The sequence below is a fragment of the Sphaerodactylus townsendi genome, linkage group LG02, assembly GCF_021028975.2.
Source record: "Sphaerodactylus townsendi isolate TG3544 linkage group LG02, MPM_Stown_v2.3, whole genome shotgun sequence".
NCBI lineage: Eukaryota > Metazoa > Chordata > Lepidosauria > Squamata > Sphaerodactylidae > Sphaerodactylus > Sphaerodactylus townsendi.
Window position 1 is genome coordinate 50,012,241 of NC_059426.1, and position 25,755 is coordinate 50,037,995.

The 25,755-nt window shown below is 42.0% G+C and overlaps 1 protein-coding gene across 1 annotated transcript in view; it reads right to left on the reverse strand.

Moving 5' to 3' along the window:
• THSD7B (thrombospondin type 1 domain containing 7B) overlaps window positions 1–25,755 on the reverse strand; it is a 552,862-nt gene that overhangs the window by 96,037 nt on the left and 431,070 nt on the right. The window contains exon 15 of the mRNA XM_048484496.1: window positions 16,891–17,069. Within this exon, the coding sequence (XP_048340453.1) occupies window positions 16,891–17,069 (179 nt within the window). The remainder of the gene's footprint in view (window positions 1–16,890; window positions 17,070–25,755) is intronic.

Genomic DNA, 25,755 nt, shown 5'->3' on the forward strand with positions numbered 1-25,755 from the left:
GGAGATTTAAATGCATTAGTATTTTCTCAAGTTTTCTCATTCTTCCCTGCCTTCCCCTGTCCACATCACAGTACCTCCCACTGTATCAGCCACCATTTCAGGATAATCAGGTTCCTCTGCTGGTTTTGTTGTTAAAAAAAAATCACGTAGGCAGCCCAATTCAAAGGTCATCTCCAAAGAGGCAATCAGATGTTCAGGCACAGAGGCAGAAGAAGAAAAATCTCTTCTCTCCTGGGGAAGCCCATAGCTGCGAATGACTTAAGCTACTCTTTTGGGTGGTGTAAGTCTGCACCACAAAAAGAGGGCATTCCCAAGCCAAAACTGCACCCTGGGAACACTCTGGGAATGCCCCTGGACCCCTCTCCCCCTATGCTACTGCAGGCATCTTCTGGGTTTGCACATTTGATTTGATTTTTATACCGCCCCATCCCCAAAGGGCTCTGGGCGGTGTACAACAGTTAAAACACAATATAAGTAAATAAGCATTTAAAAGCAGCGATAAAATTCTCAATGCATTTACAAAATACAAAACTCCAGATTGAAATTTAAAGCTAAAATCAAGATATAGGTGGCGTCCAGCATTCCAATAATATAAAATCCCTCCCTCCCCACGGTAGAGGGAGGCATGGCGAGTCTCATTAGATGTTTGGTGGCCCAGATGTTAAGGGCCAAGGAAGGGGCACTATTGGCGGCTGGTTCCTCCAAAGGCCCGGCGGAACAGCTCCGTCTTACAGGCCCTGCGGAACTCTCCAAGGTCCCGCAGGGCCCGGACAGCTGGAGGAAGAGCGTTCCACCAGGCTGGGGCCAAGGCCGTAAAGGTCCTGGCCCGTGTGGAGGCCAGCCGCATCGCCGAGGGGCCAGGGACCACCAGTAAATTGGCCTCTGCCGATCGGAGAGGCCGCGTAGGGACGTATGGGGTGATGCGGTCTCGAAGATACGATGGTCCCAGGCCGCGAATGGCCTTAAAGGTCAACACCAACACCTTGAAGATGATCCGGAACTCTACTGGGAGCCAATGCAGCTGCCGCAGCACAGGCTGGATATGTTCCCGAAAGGCGCTGCCTGTAAGCAGACGTGCTGCTGCATGATGGACCAGTTTTAATCGCCGGATCAAACGCAAGGGAAGGCCCGCGTAGAGCGAGTTACAATAGTCTAGTCTGGAGATGACCGTTGCATGGATCACAGAGGCTAGATCCGTTCTGCAGAGGAAGGGGGCCTGACGAAGGTGGAAAAAGGCAGCCGGGCCTGACGAAGGTGAAAAAAGGCAGCCGGGCCTGACGAAGGTGGAAAAAGGCAGCCCAGGTTGTATGGGCCACCTGGGTCTCCATTGAGAGAGACAAATCCAGGTGGACCCCCAGGCTGCGAACGGAGGGGGTCGGCGCCAATGTGACCCCCTCCCACACCGGCGCGCTGGAAGGCCCTCATCGCTGCCAAGCTTTCAGAGGATTCTCCTGCGCTCTCGATGGATTCCAGTTTCTTAACCTGCGTCTTGTTGCAACCTAACCAGCCGCAATCTCCATCAGCCTCCCCAAGCAGTGCTGTAGGAGCCGCGAGGCGCGGCGTGCTGCTCCTCCATCAACAGAATGAGCTGCTGTGTCATCAGCTGCATTTGATGGCAAATCAGCCCAAAACTCCGGCACTCACAGCTTTCGAGCAAGGGCTCCCATGTAGATAGTTAAATAACAGCAGGGGACAATAATGCCTCCCTGGGGTACACCCCGCATTGGAAGCGGGCACTTTCCAGGAGGCTCCTGGTCCCTGCACCTCACTTTGCTGATTCCGCCCCGGAGAAACGCAGGTTATCCACTGAAGCTGACAGTACCCTCGCGACTCCGGAGGCGCTAGGCGGTGGGCCAAAAGGTCGGTCACCACATCAAACGCTTTCGCGCGTGAGATCTGGAGCTAACACCAGCAGCCACTGCATCCGCCTTTGGTCAAGTTGAATACGGAGGTGCGTATCTGTGACGGGCGACGAGAACAGTTCTTCCATTCCCATGCTCCAGCACATGGAAGCTGGACTGGAAGGGGTCAAAAGCCGATGCGTCATCCAGAAAACCTTGTAGCTGCTCCAGCACCACTCTCTCAATTACCTTCCCCAGAAACAAAAGATTCGAAACGGGGTGGTAATTGGCCAGATCTCTTGGATCTAACGATGGTCTTTTTAAGAGTGGGTGGACCACTGCCTCCTTCAACCCATCCGGGAAGGTTCCTTGCTCAGTACCCTCCTGCTGGAATTGAACAGTACCCTCCTGCTGGAATAACAGCTCTTCTGCCAGTGTCTTTGTCCCTTACACTGGTTGAGTGGACACCTGCGTCAGCACAATGCCATGCCACTTCCATGGCTCCATTCAGCTCATTCTCTTTGGATTGCACTCTTAAAGTCTATTGTAGGAATGATAGACTGGAGCAATGAACCCAGTGAAATTGACAAGGCTGGCTTCTCTCCTTGAACATCAACCAGGGCTCTTGCCTGCATTACTAGATTCTTATCCCTGCCACCTTCTTCCCTCCCTCCCTTCCTTCCATTCCTGTAAGATTTTAGGTTTCTATTGCTCAGGATGGCAGGCCTTGCCTTGATTAGTAATTTCAGTGAACTACTTATAGTATTTTAGATGCCCCAATCCTTTAAAAAGGCAGCAGGCAGCCTCCTAGAATGGAGGTTGTATAGCAACAACAAAGAGGTGGGAGGGCAAAATTCCTGCTCAAATAAGGAAACAAAAACCACAGGAGAAAAAAAGAATAGTACAAGCAGGAAAACCCCACTGCAAAGCAAAGCTAGAGAGTCAGTGAGTCTCAGCCACAGCGTAAATGGGGCATGCATAAATGGCCATAGTCTTCACTGGATTGAGAAACAAGGCCTACAGTGGTTATGTACTTGTATGAACAATGTTTGCAATCCTTTAGGAGTCTTATAATGCTGAAACTTTGGGGCTCTAACAGCTGATTTAATTATATAGTTACCTTAATTAAAATTAATATGTACTAGAGGTAAAAAGAAACAGAGCTGTGACCTACTGCTCAATTTTCTTCTCTTCCTTTTAGGAAAATATGTTGCCAACTATCTTTCCCTTTCTGGTTTTAGGCAGTCAGTTGTCTGATTAGGATACAGTACTAAGATTGCAATATTTATAAAAGTTAAGTATGTACTGCATAGCTAGGATCACATAAACGATAATGTGACTCATGATGGTAAATCTTACTTATTATGCCCCTTTCTATGTGGTAATTGTATGACTAAAGATGATTACCTGCCTCTCTTTACAATTTCTAGTGCTCTGTGACAAGTTATCAAGCAGCTGCTTTGTGGTCACTGGTAGCCTGAATCCAGTCTATCAGGGTATCTGGCAGTGTTTTGCACTATAGTTCCATCCAACTAAGGCACTGAAGCTCCTCAGTGCTTCTGTACTGCCTGGATATAGCAAGAGACAACTGACTTTTATCTAACAGTGGTTAAGTCCTGTCTTAAGCAAGTAGAGGGAAGCTCTCTTGGCAAATCAATCTATATTTAGCTGATGAGATGTGTACTTAACTGTTAAAATGACTAGATTCCATGGATGCGATGTTGAAGACAGTTACATAATCTCATTTATCAACCTTCTTGAGAGAAGGAGCTGCTCACTGAATACTAACCTGCTACTCTGCAGTGGCACCTTCTCTTTATGTTAGGTTGCCCTCCCAAGCAATTCACTCCTTTGAGATCTTAAAGTCAAGCATTGTTTATCTAACGTAATGTGCAAGTTCATTTTTGTATTGAAGAAACCATCTGGATGCACAAGATGCCTGTTTCTCTTTAAAAGTGTGATGTAGCAAAAATATGTGTGATTCAGAGAATTTTAGGACATCATTCAGCTGAACTTAAGCCAATTTAAGACTATAACAGAATACAAAACACACTTTAGGATTAAAAGGCTCATAAATTACTACTAATTAGGTAATAAAGCACAACAGATGGAGAAACTGTGAGACATAAGCCCACCTGAAGGCAAACTGTAAATAAAATAGATGATAACAATAACAGGAATTTTGCCATTTTGTCAATCAGGTGCCCTCAGCAGATTTAATCAGATAGAAAGGGCAAGGATCATAAAAGCAGCTGGTAAGCCTCAAACTTCCAAGGATCCTGCCCATATCCTCCAGTGAAGGTATAAGTAGTAATAGCAAGATTTTATTACATATGACCATAGGTCAAAACAATAGAAAAACACAGGTATAAAAACAACACCTCTACAATATACAATCAGATGACGACTTGTGTATGTGTGTAAACTCCCAAGAGACTGTACAATGAAACTTTCTAATAAACCCAGAGGAGGCATGTTGAAATATGTTACTTGCCTTGGTTACATGTTTTAGATACATATTTATGTTTTAGATACTTTGTCAATAGCAAAGTATCTAAAAGTGTGGTTTCCGGGCACCCTAGTGATTCTGGCCGTGAAAGCCTTTGACAATACAAGGAAGAGAGAGCTTCTCTAAATCGGAGAGGGGATTTAGGTTTGATAACATCTTTGCAAGGAATATGGCTCTAGGGTTTTTATAAAGAGGACCATATCAAACTTAATATAGCATGTCCTCAAGGGTGGACGTGCCACATACGCAATTTTGCAAGGCCACTGAAGTTTGAGAATATTGGCCAAGAAGTATAGCTGACAACATGGTCTGAAAACAAATGGAGGTAGATGCCATTCTGAGATTTTTTTTCATGTAATATTAGCCAAGTAAGATAGGTAGCATTGAACAGGCTTCTGTTCCCTCAATTTCTGCTCCGGGATCTGATATATAATATTAATCTACTTGGCAGTTCATATAAGAACTGTGAAGTGCACTGAAGGTTTAAAATACATAATATAAAATGTTAATCATTGTTATTAACTTAGAACTCACTTTCAGTAATGTACTCATAATATCATATTTGGAGAATTACGGTCATAGAACTATTCCCTCACATTAAGATATGCAATGGGTCATAAGTCAGTCTCTCCTGAAGAAGGGCTTCTTTTTTCTCCTTTTATATTAAGTTAAATGCTCACTGTGCACCACAACATATGCTAGGCATCCCCCTCTTGTACAGCAAAATGTGAACTTCCCAAATTGTCAAGTCTCTTTGCAATGGACCACAGGGAGTGAGTCTAAATGGCTTATCCTAAATAGTCAACGAATCCTCTACCCTTCCCTTCAATCAGAAAAATACTGAAAAATTAAATGAGAAGCATTTTTTTTCCTTGAGCAAGTTCAATGTACTGAAAACCCATTGCAGTACTCCATAAGCCCAGAAATGCAGAACAAGCAAAGCCAGTGAAAGGTCTCAGTATTATTAAATGCAATGAATTTCTGGTCATTATGCCACCAAATTGCCCCTCTATAGAGAGATTATTTCTTGGACACCTCAGACATGGATATGACATTTGACAACCACTCCACACTGTAATTGGAGTCTGGATTCCAAACTTTTAATGAGACTCTCAGTCTAATGCTGACAACTTAGAAATATGTCACATTTATATAGTAAGCTAATATCTGAACTATGGCTGTTATTGCTCACTTTCCATAGAGTGATATCCGAAGACTAGGAATAATAAAGACTACTAAAACTTTTTAATCTGAATGCTCTTAATCCATCATCAAAATATAAATATGGGTAAATAACAGTAAATTAAACGGAAGGGCATTCAGTATAGAACTGTTACACACAAAAAACTGGTAACGCTTAGCTACTCTGGCAATAATGTGATGACAGCTATGGTCCTATTGCTCACCTTACACAACGAAAGAAAGAAATTTGGACCAGTATGAAAAAGAGTGCTGTTTATCCCATTATATGTTTCCAAAGAGTCAATGAAAATTGAGCGAACTCTCCAAAATTGTCAGCTCCCAGAGTAGATGAGAATACTATAACTTTCTCACTCGTAAAACTGGTTTGCCACTCACTGCTCCTTCTGCATCAGCATTTCCATTGCAATGGGTTCTGAGTTTGTACCTTTTATGCCAGGAATGGCTTGCTTATCAGTACCAAGTTTCATAGTAAATCAGTATGTTTTTTATTTACACAAGGATAATATCTGAATGCAATTTTCACATGATTACGGGACACCAGGGTATCGTTACAGATGGTGTTTTCCACATGCAGAAGAAAGCAAACTAATAAAAACAGCACAATCAGATGGTGGCAGTATTCAGTGCTAACTTTTAACACAGGCACCAGGGCAGAATTCTCAGCAGTAACACTGATTTGGCGTAACTATTACAGGTAATGAAATTGTTTCCTAGTATCTCTGCCCCCCCCCTCCCTCCCCGGGCACATACATAACATAGCAACTACAGTAAAAAAAGCACTAAGTAAAATTCTGCCTCACAGAAAACTTTAGTGGCAGCAAGTGACTAGACTTACATTCACTATTTTTCAACATCACATAATCTGCCAAAGTTAATTAAGTCACACAGAATACTATACATCAAGATCCTAAACGTCATGTGAAAACTGATAGTTTCATTGAGTCATCTGGATACATCTTATGAAACATTTTCATGTTCTACAGGCACTTACATTATTGCTGAGATCTACAAAGACCCCAAGATTTTACTTAGCCCCTCTAATTCCACTTAGAACCAACTCAGACATCATATGGATGCAAATCATGGGCCTTGTAAAGACCAATGAGCCTTTGTGGTGTTCAAGGTTCTAAGAACTATGTCCCCGTTGCACCCCTCCCATTCAGTGGCCTTGTGATGTAGCATGCTGTCATTGCCCCTGCTGCATAATTATGGCAGACTTCAATCTAAGCACTCAGAAGTGATGTTCCACTGTTATACAGAATAGCACACAAGAAAAGCCGTCTAGCATCCCCTATTCCCATTACACACGTGCAACATTGGACAAGCGGTGTTGCAAAGAACAGATAATTCTGTGGAGTGGGTGTTCCGGACTTTATACGGGAATATATTTGTAACTCATGTTGATGGCTGCAAACAGTGAAGAGCCATGGAACTATGTGGAAGATGTTTTATGGCAGCCATAAGCTTCTACTCCATCCCCTTTGGCCTGCACAGTGTCATGGGAGATGGGAATTTGGCTTGGGCAGACCTGAATGATTACAGGCTTTCTGAAGTCTGCCTGATGGCTGCTTAAGGAGAGGGAGGCAAGGTTGTAAATTGCGCTACCATGTGAGCACAAAGTCGCCTGCAGAACAAAGAGCTTCAAGTGATCCAACAAATCTATAAGAAATTATTTATCAGGGAACATGCACCCAGTCCCCCTTCTGAGAGTCTCATCTATATTTTGTGTTTGTACTTCTCAACAAAAAATGCATGTTAAATCTCCCTGATAGGACAAGCCTAAAAACTGATACACCTGTTCTAGTCAGCTGCAGTGTGCCGATCACAGTCCCGCAAGTAAAGGGTAGTGTTGTATCAAGCATAACAACATGAAAATTCACAGTGGAGATGAGTATGATTTTAAAAGTTTCCTAGGGCTTTTCTGAAAAGTAAAGAGGAAAAAAGGAAAGCACTAAACATGCTTCCAAAGGGCAAGTAAGGCATCAATCCTTCCATCCTCCTTTGTTCCCCAGACAAAGGTGTTAGAATAAGTTCAACTTTAGTGTTAGCTGTTGTCAGGCTGATTTATGACACCTCAGCCATGTGAGTCTTGCAACATGGCAGACTGTCCACTGGAGATTTGGCAGAAACCAGCCTTTTTTCTTAAAAAATATTGCTGTAAACTAATTGAACCTCAGTAACTGAAATTAAATGATAATAACTTTTTCCTTCAGGCAGTTTGACCTTCTCGAGCTGCTTTTCTAATTTCGCTGCTTTTCTAATTTCACTGAAACCACCACTTTGGGGGGGCTGGTGATTTTTCTGGAATGCTGCAATATTATATACATACAGATATACATATATGAGGTGAGTGTGCACATACATGTACACACACAATGCATTCCAACACATTACTTCTTTTATTTTTAGCCTATTCTTCCACTAGGAATGACTTTAAAAAATGAGACTGCTTTAGTCAGGCTTCTGGAGCAGCACATACAATTAAAAATAATAATAATAATGAACACAAATGTCTTGGACAAAAGCTTCCTACCACTAGAAACTGAGCGTGAAGGTCAGTTAGCCTGAAATAAACTACAACTTGGTAGAGAAAAACTGCCTCAGAATCTGTTTTCAGCACCAGGCCTTTTCCACAGAATATCCAGCATGTATGTTGTGCATGTCAGGGATTTGTGCTCGGAACCAAATAACAGAGCAAAATACATATCCAAAAATATATCATTGGTGTTTTTCAGATATAATCAGGTGCCCCAAATATATCTGGGATCATTCAGGATACCAAAAAATTCTTGAAAGATCTGGAATTAATCAGGAAAACCAACATCTGGGGTTTGCAGGCTCACAAGACTGTTCCCCCACCCCTGCCAACCATGATTCTGTGCCTCCCAAAGGCTGGAATCAGCTTGCCAGGCTGGTAAGATTATGTCGATTTCAAGTGATTTTTGTTGCTGTTTTTAAAGGGTTTGTTCTTTACTAAAGTTTATTTTGCTTTTGTTCTGGGTGCTGGTGGATACTTGCATCTTACATTGAGAGGGTCATATTTTACATAGGTCAAGATTTTTGCATTTTAGCTTCATATTTGGGATTTTTACATAATTTCAGATTCTCAGGTTCTATACTGCAATTGCTTGCAATAACCCTTCTTGGGTTTTACATTTTTCGCAGCTTTTTCCCTCCATAGTAAGCAATGCAGATATCATGTTCAGGGACCCATAGAACTGGACCCCTTCATTCAACTTGAACTTTGGGGATTATTTAAAGCACAGGCTTCTGTGGCACCCTTGCAATCTGGTGCCAGAACCCTTAAAAACACCCCTCACCTCACCCCACCCCACCCCACCCCCGGAAAGCTTCCCTGCAAGGAATAAAGGAGCAAAAACAAAATCAGCAACACACACAAACCGCTAGATCAGAATACCAAACCAGTGTTTGGAACCAGGGAAAACAGGAATACCAATATTTTTCAGTTACAGTATAGCTGAATCTAAAAAAAACCCACTTTTTTTGCTGCACACCGCTAGTGCCTGTAGTAACTATTGCTGAGCTCCCTCCTTCCATGGACACAAACTGAGGATTGGGAGAAGAAAAGCTTTCAGGTAAGAGAGAGTGACTCTTATTTTTAAAAAGTCAGTACTACTACGTATTAAGAATTCAATGGGGCAACATTTGGGGCACTCCCACAGCCGGCTCCATGATACTGTGTGGAATTTGTTGCTAACTTTACTCCTGTCAGACTACTATCAATCTCAGTTCCTTGTCAGAACATTTCTAAGATTCAGATGATATATTCCAGTGTCCTGATTGTACATGTGAAACTGAGTAGTATCCACAGGCATGCCTTCTTTCAGAAAATTTTAATACCCTAAAGAATAAGTATTCCCTCCAAATGCATGCTCACTTCATGGACCTCTGACTGACTGAGTATAAAGGTAAGAAAGAGCTGTGCATATAATGTGGGAAATAACTTATCTGGAACTTTTGGCATTTATCACTGAGCAGTCCTCACAGTGTCAACTCCCTTGGGCTCTATGAACAAGCCCAAATAATTGTATTTATTTCAATATTTATGCCCTGATTTTTACCCCAATGGGGACTCAAAGCAGCTTAAAACTTTCTCCTCTCTCTGCTTTCATCTACATAACAAACCTGGAAGATAGGTTAGGCTGAGAGACAGTGTGTCTCTGTCCAAGTCCAAGGTCACTCAACAAAGTTCCACAACAAAGTGGAGACGCAAAGCTGGGCCTCAGCTAACACCCTAGGCACTAACCACAAGCTACTTAAGAAGTGGGGTTTGTACATGAATGGATGAGTTAAAAACAATGCTAGATTTGTGAAAAGATAATTGCAGTGTGAAGGTCTATCAGTGGATTGCAGTCTTTCCACAGACTCTCTTAAATATGTCAGATACAGCAACATTTCAGCAAAGTCTTCATCTGTTTGTTAACTAGCTGCCCCCTCTCATTTCCACACCTCTCATTCTAGCCTTTGACAAGCAACAGGAGTAAAAATACAGTCTAATATCTTCAGAGAAGTTTTTACTGTGAATAGCTATGCCCAGCACAAGTTACACTGCAAGCCTGAGATTTCTTACATTTTCGGAACTTGAAAGCAAACAAGTTTATTGGGGAAAGTCTACATTTCCACGAAAGCTCTAATTGTGGAGGTCATGGAAGGGAAGACAAGTAGCAGGTACTCAATAATATTTGCTTTAGTTGAATTGTACTTACACAGAAATTGAAAATAAGCCTTCAGGCAATAGATGGAATGTAAGCTATAATACCAGAGCACAGAATCATTACAGAAATTCAAAGCATCCGATTTAAAGTTTAAGACCTAACATAATTCACCAGCCTCTCCCTCTCTCTCAGGCTAATTTTTAACCTGTGGCGGCTGTGAAGTACAACTGCCCACAGTATGCTTGGGGTGATCTGACATCATTCCTGTCTGTTCAGGAAAGGCAAGTGACTTATCATAAAACAGTATGATTTCCTTCTTCACACCAACATTAGCACTGCCAAAGAAAGTTAATGCAGTTGCAAAAACACTTTCTTCCAACTCGGTATAGCTTGGAAGATCCCTACTTTGATATAGCCTTTCTGGCTACCTGGATCCCAGTAACACTGATCCTACACTACTGTAAGGTCTTCACTTTTATTATTATTATTATTATTATTATTATTATTATTATTATTATTATTATTATTATTATTATTATTATTATTGTTGTTGTTGTTGTTGTTGTTGTTGTTGTTGTTGTTGTTGTTGTTGTTGTTTACGTTTGTATACCGCCCTCCCCCGAAGGGCTCAGGGCGGTGAACACAGAATATATAGACAGAGCACAAAATAAAATAAATCAACAAACAACTAGAAATAAATAAATTATGGCTCTGTACATATTAAAACTAAACCCCATTAAAACACAGCATTCTAATTACAGAAAACACAAAAAACACAATAGATGGCGTCCCACAGCTAAACCCCCTAAAGGGGGGGGCGGCAGGGACCACTGATGTTATGAAAAAAGGGGGGGCAATCAGCGGCCGGCCTCCCCAAAAGCCCGGTGGAACAGCTCAGTTTTACAGGCCCTGTGGAACTCACTGAGATCCCGCAGGGCCTGGACAGCTGGAGGAAGAGCGTTCCACCAGGCAGGGGCCAGGGCTGTAAAGGCCCTGGCCTGACTGGAGGCCAGCCGCATCATTGAGGGGCCGGGGATTACCAGCAAATTGGCCCCTGCCGAGTGCAGAGGCCGACTCGAGACATATGGGGCAAGACGGTCCCGCAGGTACGAGGGTCCCAAGCCGTGTAAGGCCTTAAAGGTTAACACCAGCACCTTGAAAATGATTTGGAACTCGACCGGTAACCAATGCAGACGGCGCAACACAGGTAAGGTATGATCTCTAGCGGCACCCCCTGTGAGCAAGCGAGCTGCCGCATGCTGGACCAGTCTTAATTTCTGAATCAGATGCAAGGGAAGGCCCGCGTAGAGCGAGTTGCAATAGTCTAGTCTGGAGATGACCGTTAGCAACAAGATCCACCAGACCACGGCCACACAGCCCGGAAAACCCACCACAACCAGTATTCAAAATGGCTTTTTCACACAGGTGATAGGGCTGCACTGTAAAGAAATAGTTCAGACAATTGCTTTGGAAGAGATATTGGGACTGTGAAATTTATTACTGTGTATAGTAATTTCTACATGACTTAGCATGACATGTTAATGCTTATGCTTTGTTTCAGCTGTGTCAGATCAAATGTCCCATTCTGTTGACTGTATTTGACTTTAATGTAATTAGCCTTGGGCCTCAGTAAGAAATATGGCCTATAAATAACTCAAATCAAATTATAAGAGTTGGTTGTTGTGAGTAATCATCACTTTTACTATTTCTTTGAAAGACTGATTTTCTCCGAGCCACAAGGGAAAAATTCTGAAATAGCCTTTCTTTGTCATCTCCTCAGAAAGTCAGTTGAAAATATCCTCATTTCAGGGCTTTGACTTCATTCTTTCCTGAATACTGTTAATCATCCAGAAGATGATGAATTCTCTTCATTCCAGCCTCCGCTAAACTACTTTTGTTCTTGGTGGTTGGGAAGTCTGTCAAAATGGCAGAAGCGGCTGATGCCTACGATGCCTCCCATTACAGATAATAATAAGTTCAGCATTCTACTAGAGAACAGTTGCTGAGGCAGACTTAAGACGACACTCACAAATTGGATAGAGATCTTTTTTAAAAGCTGTCAGACCAACAGTAGAGATAACTACTCCCTATAAAATATAGGAGCCACATGGAAATTCCTACCTGAATTTACCTGTGGGGCAGGAGAACTGTGATTGGGGCAAAGGAAAGTGGGACTGTGCAAAACTGATTCTGATTATATGGGGGAATTTATGTTGTATTCCTGGCTTTTCCTTTTCATGTGGTTGAAAATGAATGGATGAATACATTTATTTGCCTTGCTTTTAACCTTGTACCATGAATGATCCCAGAGTTTGAGGTGGGAGAGCCATTAGCAAGTTCTACTATGCAGTACCTCCCTTCCAAACACTATACTTTGCTATCTACATTTGGCCTCTTATAAACCTGACACTTAGGATCTTTTGTAGGATCCTGATCCATGGGTCCCCACTTTCTTGAGGTGAGATGTGTGACCACAGGAGGCATGGCCTTTACTGTCATAACATCCCAACTCTGGCATTTTTTCTTTTTCTCAGGCATTTTGTTGACTGCCCCCCTTTGTTCCCTCTTTTTTTGCAGTGGTAACTACAGCTGCCTGTTTTGTTGCTCCCTTAGGATGCTTTGCTGGCTTTATCACCTTGTCTTGTAATGTTGTTTCTGTAAAGAGATTATTATTGGTTGTATTCTGAATTCTAAAATCACATCAAGAGCGTTTGGACCTGAAAGATGTGCTGTACAAACAGCTGAAATTGATTAATAAATAACCCTACTTCATAGATGTTGCTAGATGCCAGTTTAGCTGCAAACTACACCAAACCATAGTTGAGCATGGTGTGGCATGATAACTGAATTGATAAAACAGATAAGAGGCAGCTGTAGCAAATACAATGCTAGAAAGTCATTGTTGACTGCACAGGCTGAGGTTACATTTCAAATGAGGACTATGAAACAAAGCCATCACTCCAAGATGCTTGTCACCTACGGACCTTGTGAGTAAACAAATGAACTGAAGTTTCTTTTTCTTTGTCAGGTCTGGTGATCGGTCTAAAATTCTGATGAAGGCAAAGTTAGTGGCAAGAACAGAAGAAAACAACCTGCTCCCCCAAATATACTCAGGAAATTATAATATTATTTTATTTGTTTTTAAATCCTAATGGTTATATGTTGAATTTTTTTAAAAAAATCAAAGGTAGGAAGCAGCCTAAAACCAGCCCCCCCATCTGCCCCCACCACCATAACAGCCAGGCTAGGCCAGCAGAGCAGCTGATCTGTGGGCCCACAGAAGCCCTCCTGCCTTCCCCACCCAACAGCCAGCCCAGCCCACAGAAACCCTCCTGCCTCCCCCACCCCAAGCATCCCTATTCCAACCTCCCCTCATCCCAAGTCTCACCTTTCCACTCTCCACACCCCAATACTCATCTTCCAATTTCCCCCCCAGCCCGAGCCACATTTTCCAACTCTCCCCCACCCCAAGAACCCCCATTCCACACCCCAAACCTCAACATCCAATTATCCTGCCACCCCATGCCTCACCTTTCAACCCTTCTGCCACCCCAAGCTACTCTATTTCATTCTCCTCTCACCTTGCTACCCTCTCCCACCCCACGCCACTCCTCTTCACCCTCCGCCTCTGCTCACCTTTCCACCTACCGCAAGCTACACCTGTCCAACCTCTCTTCCCTAAGCCACAGACCCAGAACTAGATAGGTGGAAAACACTGCAATGGGATCGGGGGGAGGGGGCATGCTACAGTCCCAGTAAAGCCCACTGCAGGGGAAGATGCATTCTCTTCCACCCTTTGCTAGGGCCCACTGCATATCCCCCTCAATGGGCTTTGCTAATAGTATTTCAATAAAAAGTCAAAACAGCCTGGGATCCATTTCCCGTTGTAGCCAACCACATGCCTCAGGCAACCCCACAAAGAATGCAACCATGCAACAAACAACCTTATTCCATTATCTTATCTACTTTAACTGCTATTTAAAACCACACTAGTTCTCTACACATAACACCTCCATGCATTCAGTCAATGTGCATAGAAGGGGAGCAGGAATGATTATGCTAGCCTCAGTCCTTGCCTCCACATAACTGCCACCTCCAGAGCTTTGTATCTACTCATGGTGGACATGTACATGTATTGGCAACATCCCTGTGATTGGAAATACTGATGTTCTCAATCATAGGGAGAGATTGCCTGGATGTAAACTTACTCCTCTGTGCATAGATGCTACTAAACACATGCTGGGTTCTGAGTTCAGGTCTATGGTCCCTGAGCATCAGGAGCATTTGGAAATTATGGTTAATAACCTACAATAGATCTATCAGCTAGGTCTGTGACCACTGTTACACTATGAGGCAGTGAATTCCATGAATACAACAACCTGACAGCAAAACCACAGAACTCCCTTAATTGATATCTTCTAATGCTACTATCAAGATAAGCAGAAGCTTAAGATTCTCTTCTGAATAATTAAATTACTTGGAACCTTACAGAGCAGTGAATACGGGATAACCATATATCATGTAATCTGGAATGAGTTGAGGGTTAACATTAGTGATAATTTTAAATCACTGTGTATCTGCAGAGGAAAAATCTTTATGTTTCCTGAACAAAGTTCCCATAGTGACTTCACTAAGGTCACTTTTGGAAGGAAAATTGCTGCAATAGTAAAAGGAAACTAGTTGTATCAGCAATGACAAAAGATACCAGCACAGTTAGGTGAATATTGTCAACCTACATAGATTGAAACACCATGCATGTATGACCTACAGGTATGGGACTGGCTATATTAGAGCTCACTGGCTGTTGGGAGCACACTGAGTAAATGGCATAGAAATCTGCAAGTTGAAACTGTCACTAAAGAGCGGCCACGAATCAGTGCGGCTGGCATTGCCAGCCAGGAAGGGCACAGTGAAGAGGCTCCCGCCGTGCCTGCCCTTAGAAGGGTGGAAGACGGGTGGAGGCCATGCCTGTTAACAGTATGGATGTCACAACGCCGGCACAGCAGTGTGACATCATCAGGAAGGGCTGAATGGGAGCCTTTATAAGGCCTTGGTCCTGGCCCCCTCCTTTTGGCTTATGGCCTCACGCTTCTTTCATCCCTTTCTTGAAGCATGCTCATCATCATTTCCTAAGGATATATTTCATCCTATATGTTAGGAAGTAAACTGAAGATGAGCATGTGTTGTTTCTATTCATACACTCCATATCATCCTACTCTCTGAGACAATATGCGACAGTTGTACAGTGCTCTTTGCTCCTTGGTCTTCTGGACAAGTAGCGTATTACTCCGGAAAAAATTATTATCTGTAACCCTCACTTCAGTATTTATTTTCTTAGGCTCTGTATGTTTGCAACAGCTCTGTTTATTTGTCATATGTCTTTTTTTTCAATACCTCCCCTTTTCATTTTCCACATTTTCTGGGTCCATTCTCTTAAAGAAGGATCCTGATGTACACTGGTAGAGAACCACACTGTTGCCTATTTCTCACTAAGCAGTCTTCTAACTCCTTCCCATATTAATTATTAGATTTGAAGACAGATCACCAATTTGTCTAATACCCTTTTCAAAGTGAACAGAGAGAAATGTGTGGCCAGGGGCTCTACAAATGGTCGGCAGAAAGACAAGCAAGTTTGATTCTTCCTCCTGCATAGAAACATTTATATAGCCTACATGTCGGTTTCCAGTGAGAAATAAAGGTAGTTGAATCAAAGTTAATGTACTTCATCTTGTGCAAAAATTGTCATGATTTAGAGGTAAAAGTCGAACACTTAAATCTACTTTTTGATATTACTGGATAGGAATTTTAGCTTTCAGCAGTCAAGATAGCCTGCCAGTTTATGGTTTGCTAAGGGCCTTCCTGGAAAAGATAATGTTATATATATATAGATTATGAAACAAAGCAAAGATTAACTTTTTCCTTTTAGAATTAACTGACATGAAGGAGGCTGTTTCAATGGATTTTAAAAGCATTAGAACAGTTAAACCTGTTTTGAACCCATATATTCTCCTGTCGGTATTAATTGCCAAATTGCTTTCATTATATTAAATTAGAACATTAAGTGAAAAATATTTTACTCCTAATTTCCTATCTGAAATATTACCATTTATATCTTTATCCTTTCCTAATAGAATACATTTTTGAAAATTACCTTGTAATTGTCAGATAGAAACTTATTAGAACAGGGTGAAATTGAATTAGGGGAAAAAAATCAGGTAGGGCAGTTTGAAAACTCAATCTTCACGGATTGTTTTAGATATCATTATTCACAAACCACTTGCTTCCGAATAGTTTTGCTAATTTCACTGACTCAAATTAGTTATGTGTGGTCTTGCCAAACATGATATAAACATTAATTCACGGTGCCTTAAAATACCAGAATATTTCTGAGTCTGCTTTCCTCAGCAGAAAAGTAAACCATATCAATATATAATCTGATTGTTCAGAGAAAGTAGGGCCTGGTGCAAGGACAGCAGTGCAGTCTTAAGCAGAGTTATACTCTTCTGAATCCATTGAAGTCAGTGGGTTTAGAGCAGGACAACTCTGCTTGAGATAGCACTGAAGATTTACTAGAAAGAAGAATTCCTCCCCTTCTCATTTCTGTAGAATTCCCTGAAACCAGCCAACACTTTGGAATTACTGTTTTTGTCATACACCTCACCTGGTTCTTCGGATCCAGTTTTGGACAAGGACGCCCTCCATTGTATGGTTTTTCCTTCAGCCATCTGGATCGAGTTCTCACTCCTGTTCCACAAGTAGAGCTGCAGGGGGTCCACGCAGACCAGTCGCTTAATTTGCAATCAAATGGACAAGGTACCATACACGGCTCTTCGATGTAACCTAATTATCAAAATAAAGAAAGAACATTTGTTTATTCATTTATTTATTCCCTGACCTTTTCTCCTGTGGGGATCCAAAGAGGCTCACATCATTCTCTTCTCCTCCATTTTATCCTGTGAAATAGGTTAGGCTGAGAGAGTGTGACTGGCATAAGACCACGCAATTTTCCATGGCGTGAGCTGGGATTAGAACCTGGGGCTCTAGCACTCTTAATCACTATACCATACTGGTTTAATTATATTTAATCATGTTAATACATAGATAACTGTCCGGTTCACTTATATTTATTAATTGAAATCCTTTCCCAGTTCCTTAGGGCTAAGCAAAAGCCTAAGAACCATCTGTTTCTTGAAAGTTTTATCGCAAAGGAAGGATATTTGAGGTATCATGGACAGTGGAGCAGAAAACTTAAGAGACAGGTCTAGTAGCACCTTACAGACCAATATGTTTTGGGGGGGCATGAGCATGTTTTGGAGTCACAGACTGAATCACAGAAAAACCTGGAAAAAAGCCATACCGGCTTCTTTTTCCACAATAAAAAAACCCTATATTTGAAAACCTGATTATTCCTGGGGCAGAAAAACCTGAATAACATTTGGCATTTTTTGGCCTTTTAAATCTCCCTCCCCTCCACTGTCATCTCCCAAGCCCACATGGAGGATAAAATGGAGGAGAAGAGCCAGTGGAGGAGGGGACGGAGTGAGAAATCTCTATGCGGCACTGAGCAAACTCAGAGTGCTTTTCAAACCTTGCAGAGCTTGACAAGCCTTGGCAGGGGAAAAGTCAGCCAGATTCTATATGTGATGCTGAGCTAGCTCAGTGCAACATTCAGGAGCTATCATTCCCTATGGGGCTTGAAAAGTATCAGCAGCGGAAGAGGTAGGGTTAGATATTGCATGTGGGGCTGAGCTTTCCTCCAGGGCTTGAAAAGCAGCTCTCCCCCCATTTCCCAAGCCCCTGAGAACTTTAAAAATGGGGGAAGGGGGGGGGGGAACTGGAAAATTTCAGGTTCACTTTTTAACCCAAATTTTTCAGTAATAGCCAATGGATGTCACCTTCATTTGGATTTACCAAAAAAATGTCTGGGTTTAAAAAAAGTCGAACCCAAAATTTACCAACATTTTTAGTTGGTGCTCATGCCTAGATCTGACTAAGGAACCTTTGATTCTTGAAAGCTTATACCCTAAAAATCTTGTTGGTCTCTTAAGGTGCCACTGGCTCCAAACCTCGCTGTTTTATTGAACACTACTGAAGCAAGACTCACTTCAAACTTACTCTGCTTTTTAGGATCTACTGAAAAGCAATTCCATACTTTCCCCTTTCCCCAACAGAAAACAGAGGAAAATCCAAAGCTACCATCAAATATAATCTATGTTGATTATATGTGAGTTAATCAATTAATTAAACTTAAGTAACCTAAGTAAATGTGCATATGTACAGGTCAATGGCAGTTGCAATAGAAGCACATTGGCTTGCAGCGTACGAATTAATGTCAGACTGATCTTTTCCCACCTTTTTATTCCATCTATGACCCCCTCCTCCACAAGGCACCACCAAGAACAAAAAGCACCATAGCATGGGCATGGTAATAAACCATAGGAAACTGGAACAATGGCTTTCCAGCTCCTCCTCAACTTACCTCAGCAGATAATTTTTGTTCACAAGGTTCCCTGACCCCAAACTATGTCTGTTCAGGGATCTAAAAAGAACTACAGTGGAAAGGGAATGGTGGGGAAAGTTCACTTCTACCAGTACCTTCTGCGTTCAACTTATTTTGGGTGAAGTTCAGGATATACTGTTGGCAGGCAAGGCAGGGCGGCTGTTTCAGGGCAGTGTCATACCAGTCGTCTATATTGGTGTCATAGACAGTTGAGACAAAGATGGATGCCAGATCTTAATTCTGGACTTTTATATCAAAAGAGGGGTTTTGCTTGAACATGTTCTCCTGCTTCCAATCATATGCATAGCAGCCAGCAATGCCTTTCCTAGAGATTCGACCATTACCATCTTGGTTACAGCAGCCCAGCCCTATGAGGGGCACACCGGTTCTCCAGCCCACAAAGGAAATGCAAATGCCACCCAGTCTTAACCAATCAGCTCTTAACCAATGCCAATCAGCTCTTAACTAATGCCAACCAATCAGCTCTTAACCAATGCCACCCAGTCTTAACCAATCAGTCCTTTCTTCCATAGCTGATCCTATCATGCACTTCCTATCCAACTAACGGAGAACCATCAAACCTTATTCTGGATTGGAATACCCAGAGTTGCAAATTCATGAACTCCACCTAAAATCTGATCAAAAACTGGATGGTCCCTGGCTCTGACTCATCTAAGTAATCATCCATTGTATTGTTCTCTTCTGAGAACAGGAACTCCTCTTTGTCCTGAAAGAATGTCTCTCTTAGCCTGGCCAAAGGGTCCAATTTTCCTAGCCTGTCCAAACAGAGGCTCCTTGCCCAGTGTTTCCTGAGCTCCGTTTGGTTTGGTTACACTAAGTTCAGTGTACCTTGGTTTACTTACGCTGTGCCTGATGTCGCCACTCCTTCTCTGCAGACCACATGGGCATTTGATTCTTGGACATTCCTCTCTGATGAGGTGATTATCACCCTTTCCGCAATGATCTCTCCTATTCCAAACCTACCTGTAACCGCTATCTAAATCCTAAGCTTCTTGAATCTCTCTGTGTCTTTATGTAGGATTTGCGTGCATAACTTATTATTTTACTTTTCAATAAAATGTTAAAAATTATCCAAATTCTGATATCCTGCAGGTTTTTAAACCCTGGAATTAATCGGTAGAGATCTCAGCACGAGCCTCTCACATTGCTGTTTGTTCCTGCTAATTCCCCCAAATTAAAAGGGAACAAATCCCAGACCAATTTGGGTAACAATACGTGTCACATCAAAAATCATCTCAGAAAAGACATTCCCTGCTGTGTGACAGAGAAGCAGAAATGCCTGTTCTGACACCCGTTTGTAAGTATTTGCCTTTATAATAATTAATTTTTAAATAAAAATACTCTCATTAATTTATTTTAAATGATTTCTAATTAATTAAATACTTAAACACTGAAGGACTCATTCAAATATTAAAATCCAACAGAAAAATGAATGGTTTCTAATATCCTGTGAAAACATCAGAAAAACCCAAGCTGATAATGTGCTTTGTTGGCCAAGACACTAAATTTTCTCATGAGAAAGGGAGACACATAAAATGTTTTCTTGTACAACATTACCGGGGGAGAGGGGCCAACAACACCCAGAGCCATTCAAAAGAGTGTGAATACATATATCACAGTGAAATTTGTTCTGGACAACAAAAAACAAAACAAACTACTTAACAACTACATCCAACAGGGTGGGCCATTGTTCCCAGGGAGGCTTCCTGGCAGTGTGGACAGGTTTAAAATGCAATAAAGCCTCTCTACTGCCGGGAAGCCCCCTTGGCCTTAATGGACTTAAGACACTTTTTACTGGTGTAAGTTTGAGGCCCTAGCGGGCCTAGCCACTGGCACAATGACGGCTGTCGACTAATGTTGGCCCCTCCCCCAGCCAGGTCCCTGGACTACTCCTGCTATGATGATGGGAGCGGGGGCTAGAGACACTGGAACAGCATCTGGTGCAGCATCCCACTACTGGGGAGGGTCGTGGCGGCTTCTAGCTGGTGGATTTGCCCCTCTGCTGAGGCAAGTGCCCTGGGGAGAACAAATCTGCTGGCATGACCCACACTACTCCCATTGGCAGATTTCCCCTCCCCCTTGGATGGGGCTGTAAGACTGGTAGTGCCATTTACTTTTCTTTTTGATGCATCCACAGTATTTTTGTTAACCTTTAGCACTGCAGCCAGACAACAAAGTACAATAATTATTCCATTATAGCGTTTTATTTCAACTTGTCTTTCAAGCTGCATGGCCTAATTTAAAATAAATAATTTAAAATAAAAGAGTTACTTTGCAAACTAAAATGCTTTCTCTTAGCCACATCTCCAAATACATTCTGATTAGACACTAGCTTAGCTCTTCACTAAGTATCAATAGTTCCCTCACACCCATTATGAATCGGCATTGACTACTAAAATTTTGTATGCATTTGATACTTGTGTATTATAAATAACAAAGCCCTGCAAAATGATGTGACAATCTTAACCTTTCACTAAGCAAAAAAGACCATCCCACTGACAACTCATAATGTATTAACTTCAACAAAAGAAAGGCATTACTAATAAGAGAATCTGGACAGTCAGCTTTTGGCTTCTTACAAATTCAGATGAAATATAGTTCTATGTCTGATGGCATGACAACTTAAATAACATCAATAGAAAACTAAGAATCTTGTTTAAAAACTAGGCGAGACAGAAGGATTACTGACTGATAAATGAAGCAACGTCTACCAAGCTCTAGGCACATTTTACTAGCTTGAGATCTTGTAGAGGATTTTAGTGTTTTTTAACTGATAGTACATAGAAATGTAATCATATTAATACTATTTGTTTGTTTGTTTTATTTATTTCATATTCTGCCCTTTCCCTGCAGGGCTCAGGGCGGGTTACAACATAAAAACTTATCAATTAAACTTTAAAATACAACATTCCTATAAAAACAATTAAAATACAATACTGACCGCCCACCCTAATAGATTAAAACTGATGACAATAAATAAACTTTTCCACCTTCCCTCTTTCAGAGGCCGAAAAGAGGTGATCTATAATCAATTCAATCTGGCTGGCTAGATGGAAAGAAAGAATTCAAATGTATAATCTAGTCACTGAGTCCTAGTCACCATAAAGTCAACATAGTCACAATTGTGTTACCTAAGTGAACTTCTGTGAAAAGCTTACTAGAAATGAAGGGTTAATTTGTTTGATACAACTTTCAATGAAAGGCAGACAACCCTCTGGGAGGGGAGGGCGGGAGCTGGCCTGCAGCTGTGGTGAACAGCTCAGCTGGCAAATGGCGCCCTGACACAGGGGGAGCTGCCAGGCACCAGCTGGGTCGCCGTGCCATGGGATAGGCCAGGTGCAGGGACCCGGCCAGTGCCCGCTCATGTAATGAAACGCCAGGCACCCAGCAGTACACCACTGGTGTCTGCTTCTCATTTAAACCAAGCTTGAGCAAAACAGATACATATTTTACTATTCCTACCATGAGTAAGAACTCAGAGGATGATAAGAACTCAGAGGATGACAGAACCAGAAGAGTCCCCCAAGAGTACTGTACTGCTCATCAGCCCATCATTCCTTTGCCACATTTCAAGGGGTAGTACATTTTTAAGTGACTTTCTTAATCAAAAAGTTATTATGATCAACATAACAGCTGATTAGAAGGTCTTGCTGTTATCATTCATGTTTTTGTATAGTGATTTTAAAAGAACGAAACACTTTACAAAGCTTCCCAAAAAACTAGAGGCTCTACCTGCCACACTGGATCCTTTTCTGGACTTCTTCAGCTTGCTCTCCCAAGCTGATGTCTTAAAGTTTGACCTACTACCAGTTCCTTGGATCCCTGTTCCTTTTGGTAGGTGAAAGGAGATGGTATGAGGAACAATAAGAGAAATGATTAATCTCTCCTCCTCTTGGGGTTCTTTTCCTAGTTCCCTCAATGACAGAGGTGTAGCTAGGGAAAATGGAACCCGGTGCAAAATCTGAGTTTTGCGCCCCCCCCCCCTGCCCAATAGGTGGCCACTGTGATGCTGGAATCCAACAGCATCACTTTCAATGGTGTTTAAACTAGGGAGCCCAGATTCGCCTTTTAAATCCACCTTAAAGGGAGAATCTGGGGTCCTCAGTTAAAACAATATTGAAAGTGATGCTGTTTTGGGGTGGATTATCCCTCACCCTGAAACAGCATCACTTTCAATATTTAAACTGGGGACTTCAGATTCACCCTTTAAATCCATGCCAAAGGGGGTGGATTTAAAAAGGAGAATCTGGGGAAATTTGCGGGGGGTGTGCCTGCTGTCAGGGGTGCAATTGTTAAGCTAGCAGCACAAAACGTTCAGGGTATCTTTAGGAGACATGCCTGATTTTTTTTTGCACACACCCCAGCACACGCCTGGTGCAACGTGCACCCCCCAGTCCCCTGGTAGCTATGCCTCTGCTTAATGAGACACTGGTAGCACCTCTCCTGAAAAAAAAACCCACCACTGTTCCATGAGAAGGATCCAGCCAATTACAGCCCAGTATTGAGCCTTCCATTCATGGGAAAGGTGACTGAGTGAGCAGTGGCCAAGCAGCTTCTTGATTTCCTGGATAAAACATCAGCCCTAGATCCCCTCCAAATCAGTCTCTAGCCAGGATACAGCACTGAGACAGCCCTGGTAGCCTTGGCGTATGACCTTTGATTATGTCTTGACAATGGTAGACCAGCGTGGTTGATCCTTTTGGATCTGTCAGCTGCTTTTGACATCACTGACCATTTAGTCTGGGGTGAGAAGCACTGCACTGAGGTGGTCCTCTGTGTTCCTTCAGGGACACTCACAGAAGGTTATTGTTGGTGGAGAGAGGCTGGCTACCTCAGGTCCTAACCTGAGGTTTCCTTAGGAGTTCATCCTCTCCCCAATGTTGTTTAATATCTGTATTTGTTCTCTAGTGGAAATCATCAGGATTGCAGTTGGGTGCCACCAATATGCAGATGACACCAAACACTACCTCCTGCTTGAACAGCATCCAGCTGCTATGATCTTGGCCATGGACTCATACCTGGACAACATGGTGGATTGGTTAGGTGAGAGCTACCTGGAGTTAAATCCTTCAAAAATCTGTGGTGGGCTGGTGTGATGGAAAGAGGAGGGGAAAAAAACCTTGCATAGGTAAAATAAATGAATAGGCCAAGAAGAAAGGGTTGGCCACAGTCAGAACCTTCCTAGAGTTCGTTCTTTCAGCAAAAAACTGTTCGTGTTTATTATACAAATTGCTGATGGATCCCTATTGAGGAGAAAAACAGGATATTAATCTCTAAATAAACTGAATAAAATTAGCACACAGTATTCTTCCTATTGAATTATGATATTCCAGGTACAAGCACAATCAAAATATATTTTATGGCTAGGAGACAATAATCTATGGATTTAATGGAAGAAATATATACAGTTTTAGCATTTAATAGAAATCAATGGTGCTTCCTTAGCTATTTCTCTTGTTGCAAAATTTCTGCACAGTGTCTTTAGGAAAATGCAAAACTACTTGGATGAAACTGGGATGTTGTTGGAATAAACCCCCTCTTCTCAAGATGCTTGAGAAGCAGATGCACATCTCATTTAATTGGCGTTAATCTCATCTGCATACACCACTAGCATATTTCATCGTTATAATTAACACACTCTTAACAGCTGAACACTTGGAAAGAAAGCCTAAAGGTGCCTCACAGAAACCAAGGTCCTTGAATGGCATTCCATATATCACTCCAAGTATCAGTGACAATGACAACAGTGATTTCCCTGGAAGAAGGGGGAAAAATGGTCCCTTCTTGAAAAAAAATGAATGCTGTCAAACAATGACGGCTAAATACACAAGCTGATTTATTTTGCTTATGCAAATAAGCAACTGAGAACTGAGGCCTCAGTTCAGCAAGATAGACAGCTACACAGGAGTAGCAGAATCATACAAAATTCCCTCTGTGCCTCAGCACATTAATTTTAAAGCCGCTAGCTCTGAAGAATGGAGCTTTGACTCTCAGAAACGTATACCCAGAAAATCTTGTGGGTCTCTAAAGTGCTACTGGATTTGAATCTAGTTGTTCTGCTGCAGACCAACATGGCTACTCTCCAAAAGTGACCTTTTCTCCGCAGGGTTACCAAAGAGTACACGAGGGTTCATTTATTCATCCTCTTTGCTCCATGTAGCATGGAAGGAAAGCTTAAACCTGTATAACGAGCAGTGAAATGAACTGCTGAAGTCCAAACAGTGATTAATTTATCAGCAATTACATGTAAAATGGTAGAACAGACCCTGGAAAAATGCACATGGGGGGGGGGGGAGGATTGGAGTCAGGGAAAGTGCAGCGTTCAATCCCAGTTAAATCATACTGTTCCTTCTGATCTTTCTAATGGTGCACCTGAAAGACATGTTCTCATACACATAATGAAACTACATATCACTCACAAGACAAGTGATAGTTTTATAGGGCACTAAAGTTATTTGAACACAGGCTTACATAAGCCTGAGTTGTAGAGATGAGAATCAATGTTTCAGTATTCCCACTGAATACTAATTCAATATTTTTACAGCAGTAAATAGGTTTAATTAAATACAGCATCCACCAGCTAAAGTGTTAGAGTTGATAGTTGGCTAGATTCAGAAATTACATGAGCAAACTACATTGAAATCAATGGGACAGATCAGTTATGGCAATTATTTCAAAGTCAGAAAAATATATCAATGAAAGTAAAATTTAGGCTACAGTCAACTAAAGTTTAGCATTTTAAAATTCCACTGATTTGGGTGGGAAAGCTAAAAAAAGTTCATTCCATGGCAGTTAAAATTACTGAAGTTTCAAAGTTTAACTTTAGCTAGGTTCATACGGCATAAAAAAAGGCACACTGGGCAGTAGTTATTTTGGTTACTGGGGTATAGAAACATCTTATTTAAGACATGTTTCAGGATTGCCTCTTTTACCTCTTTTAAAGAGATGGATCTATATCATTACATAGAGAGGCATTTATTACCTCCTGGATCTACTCAACCCAAG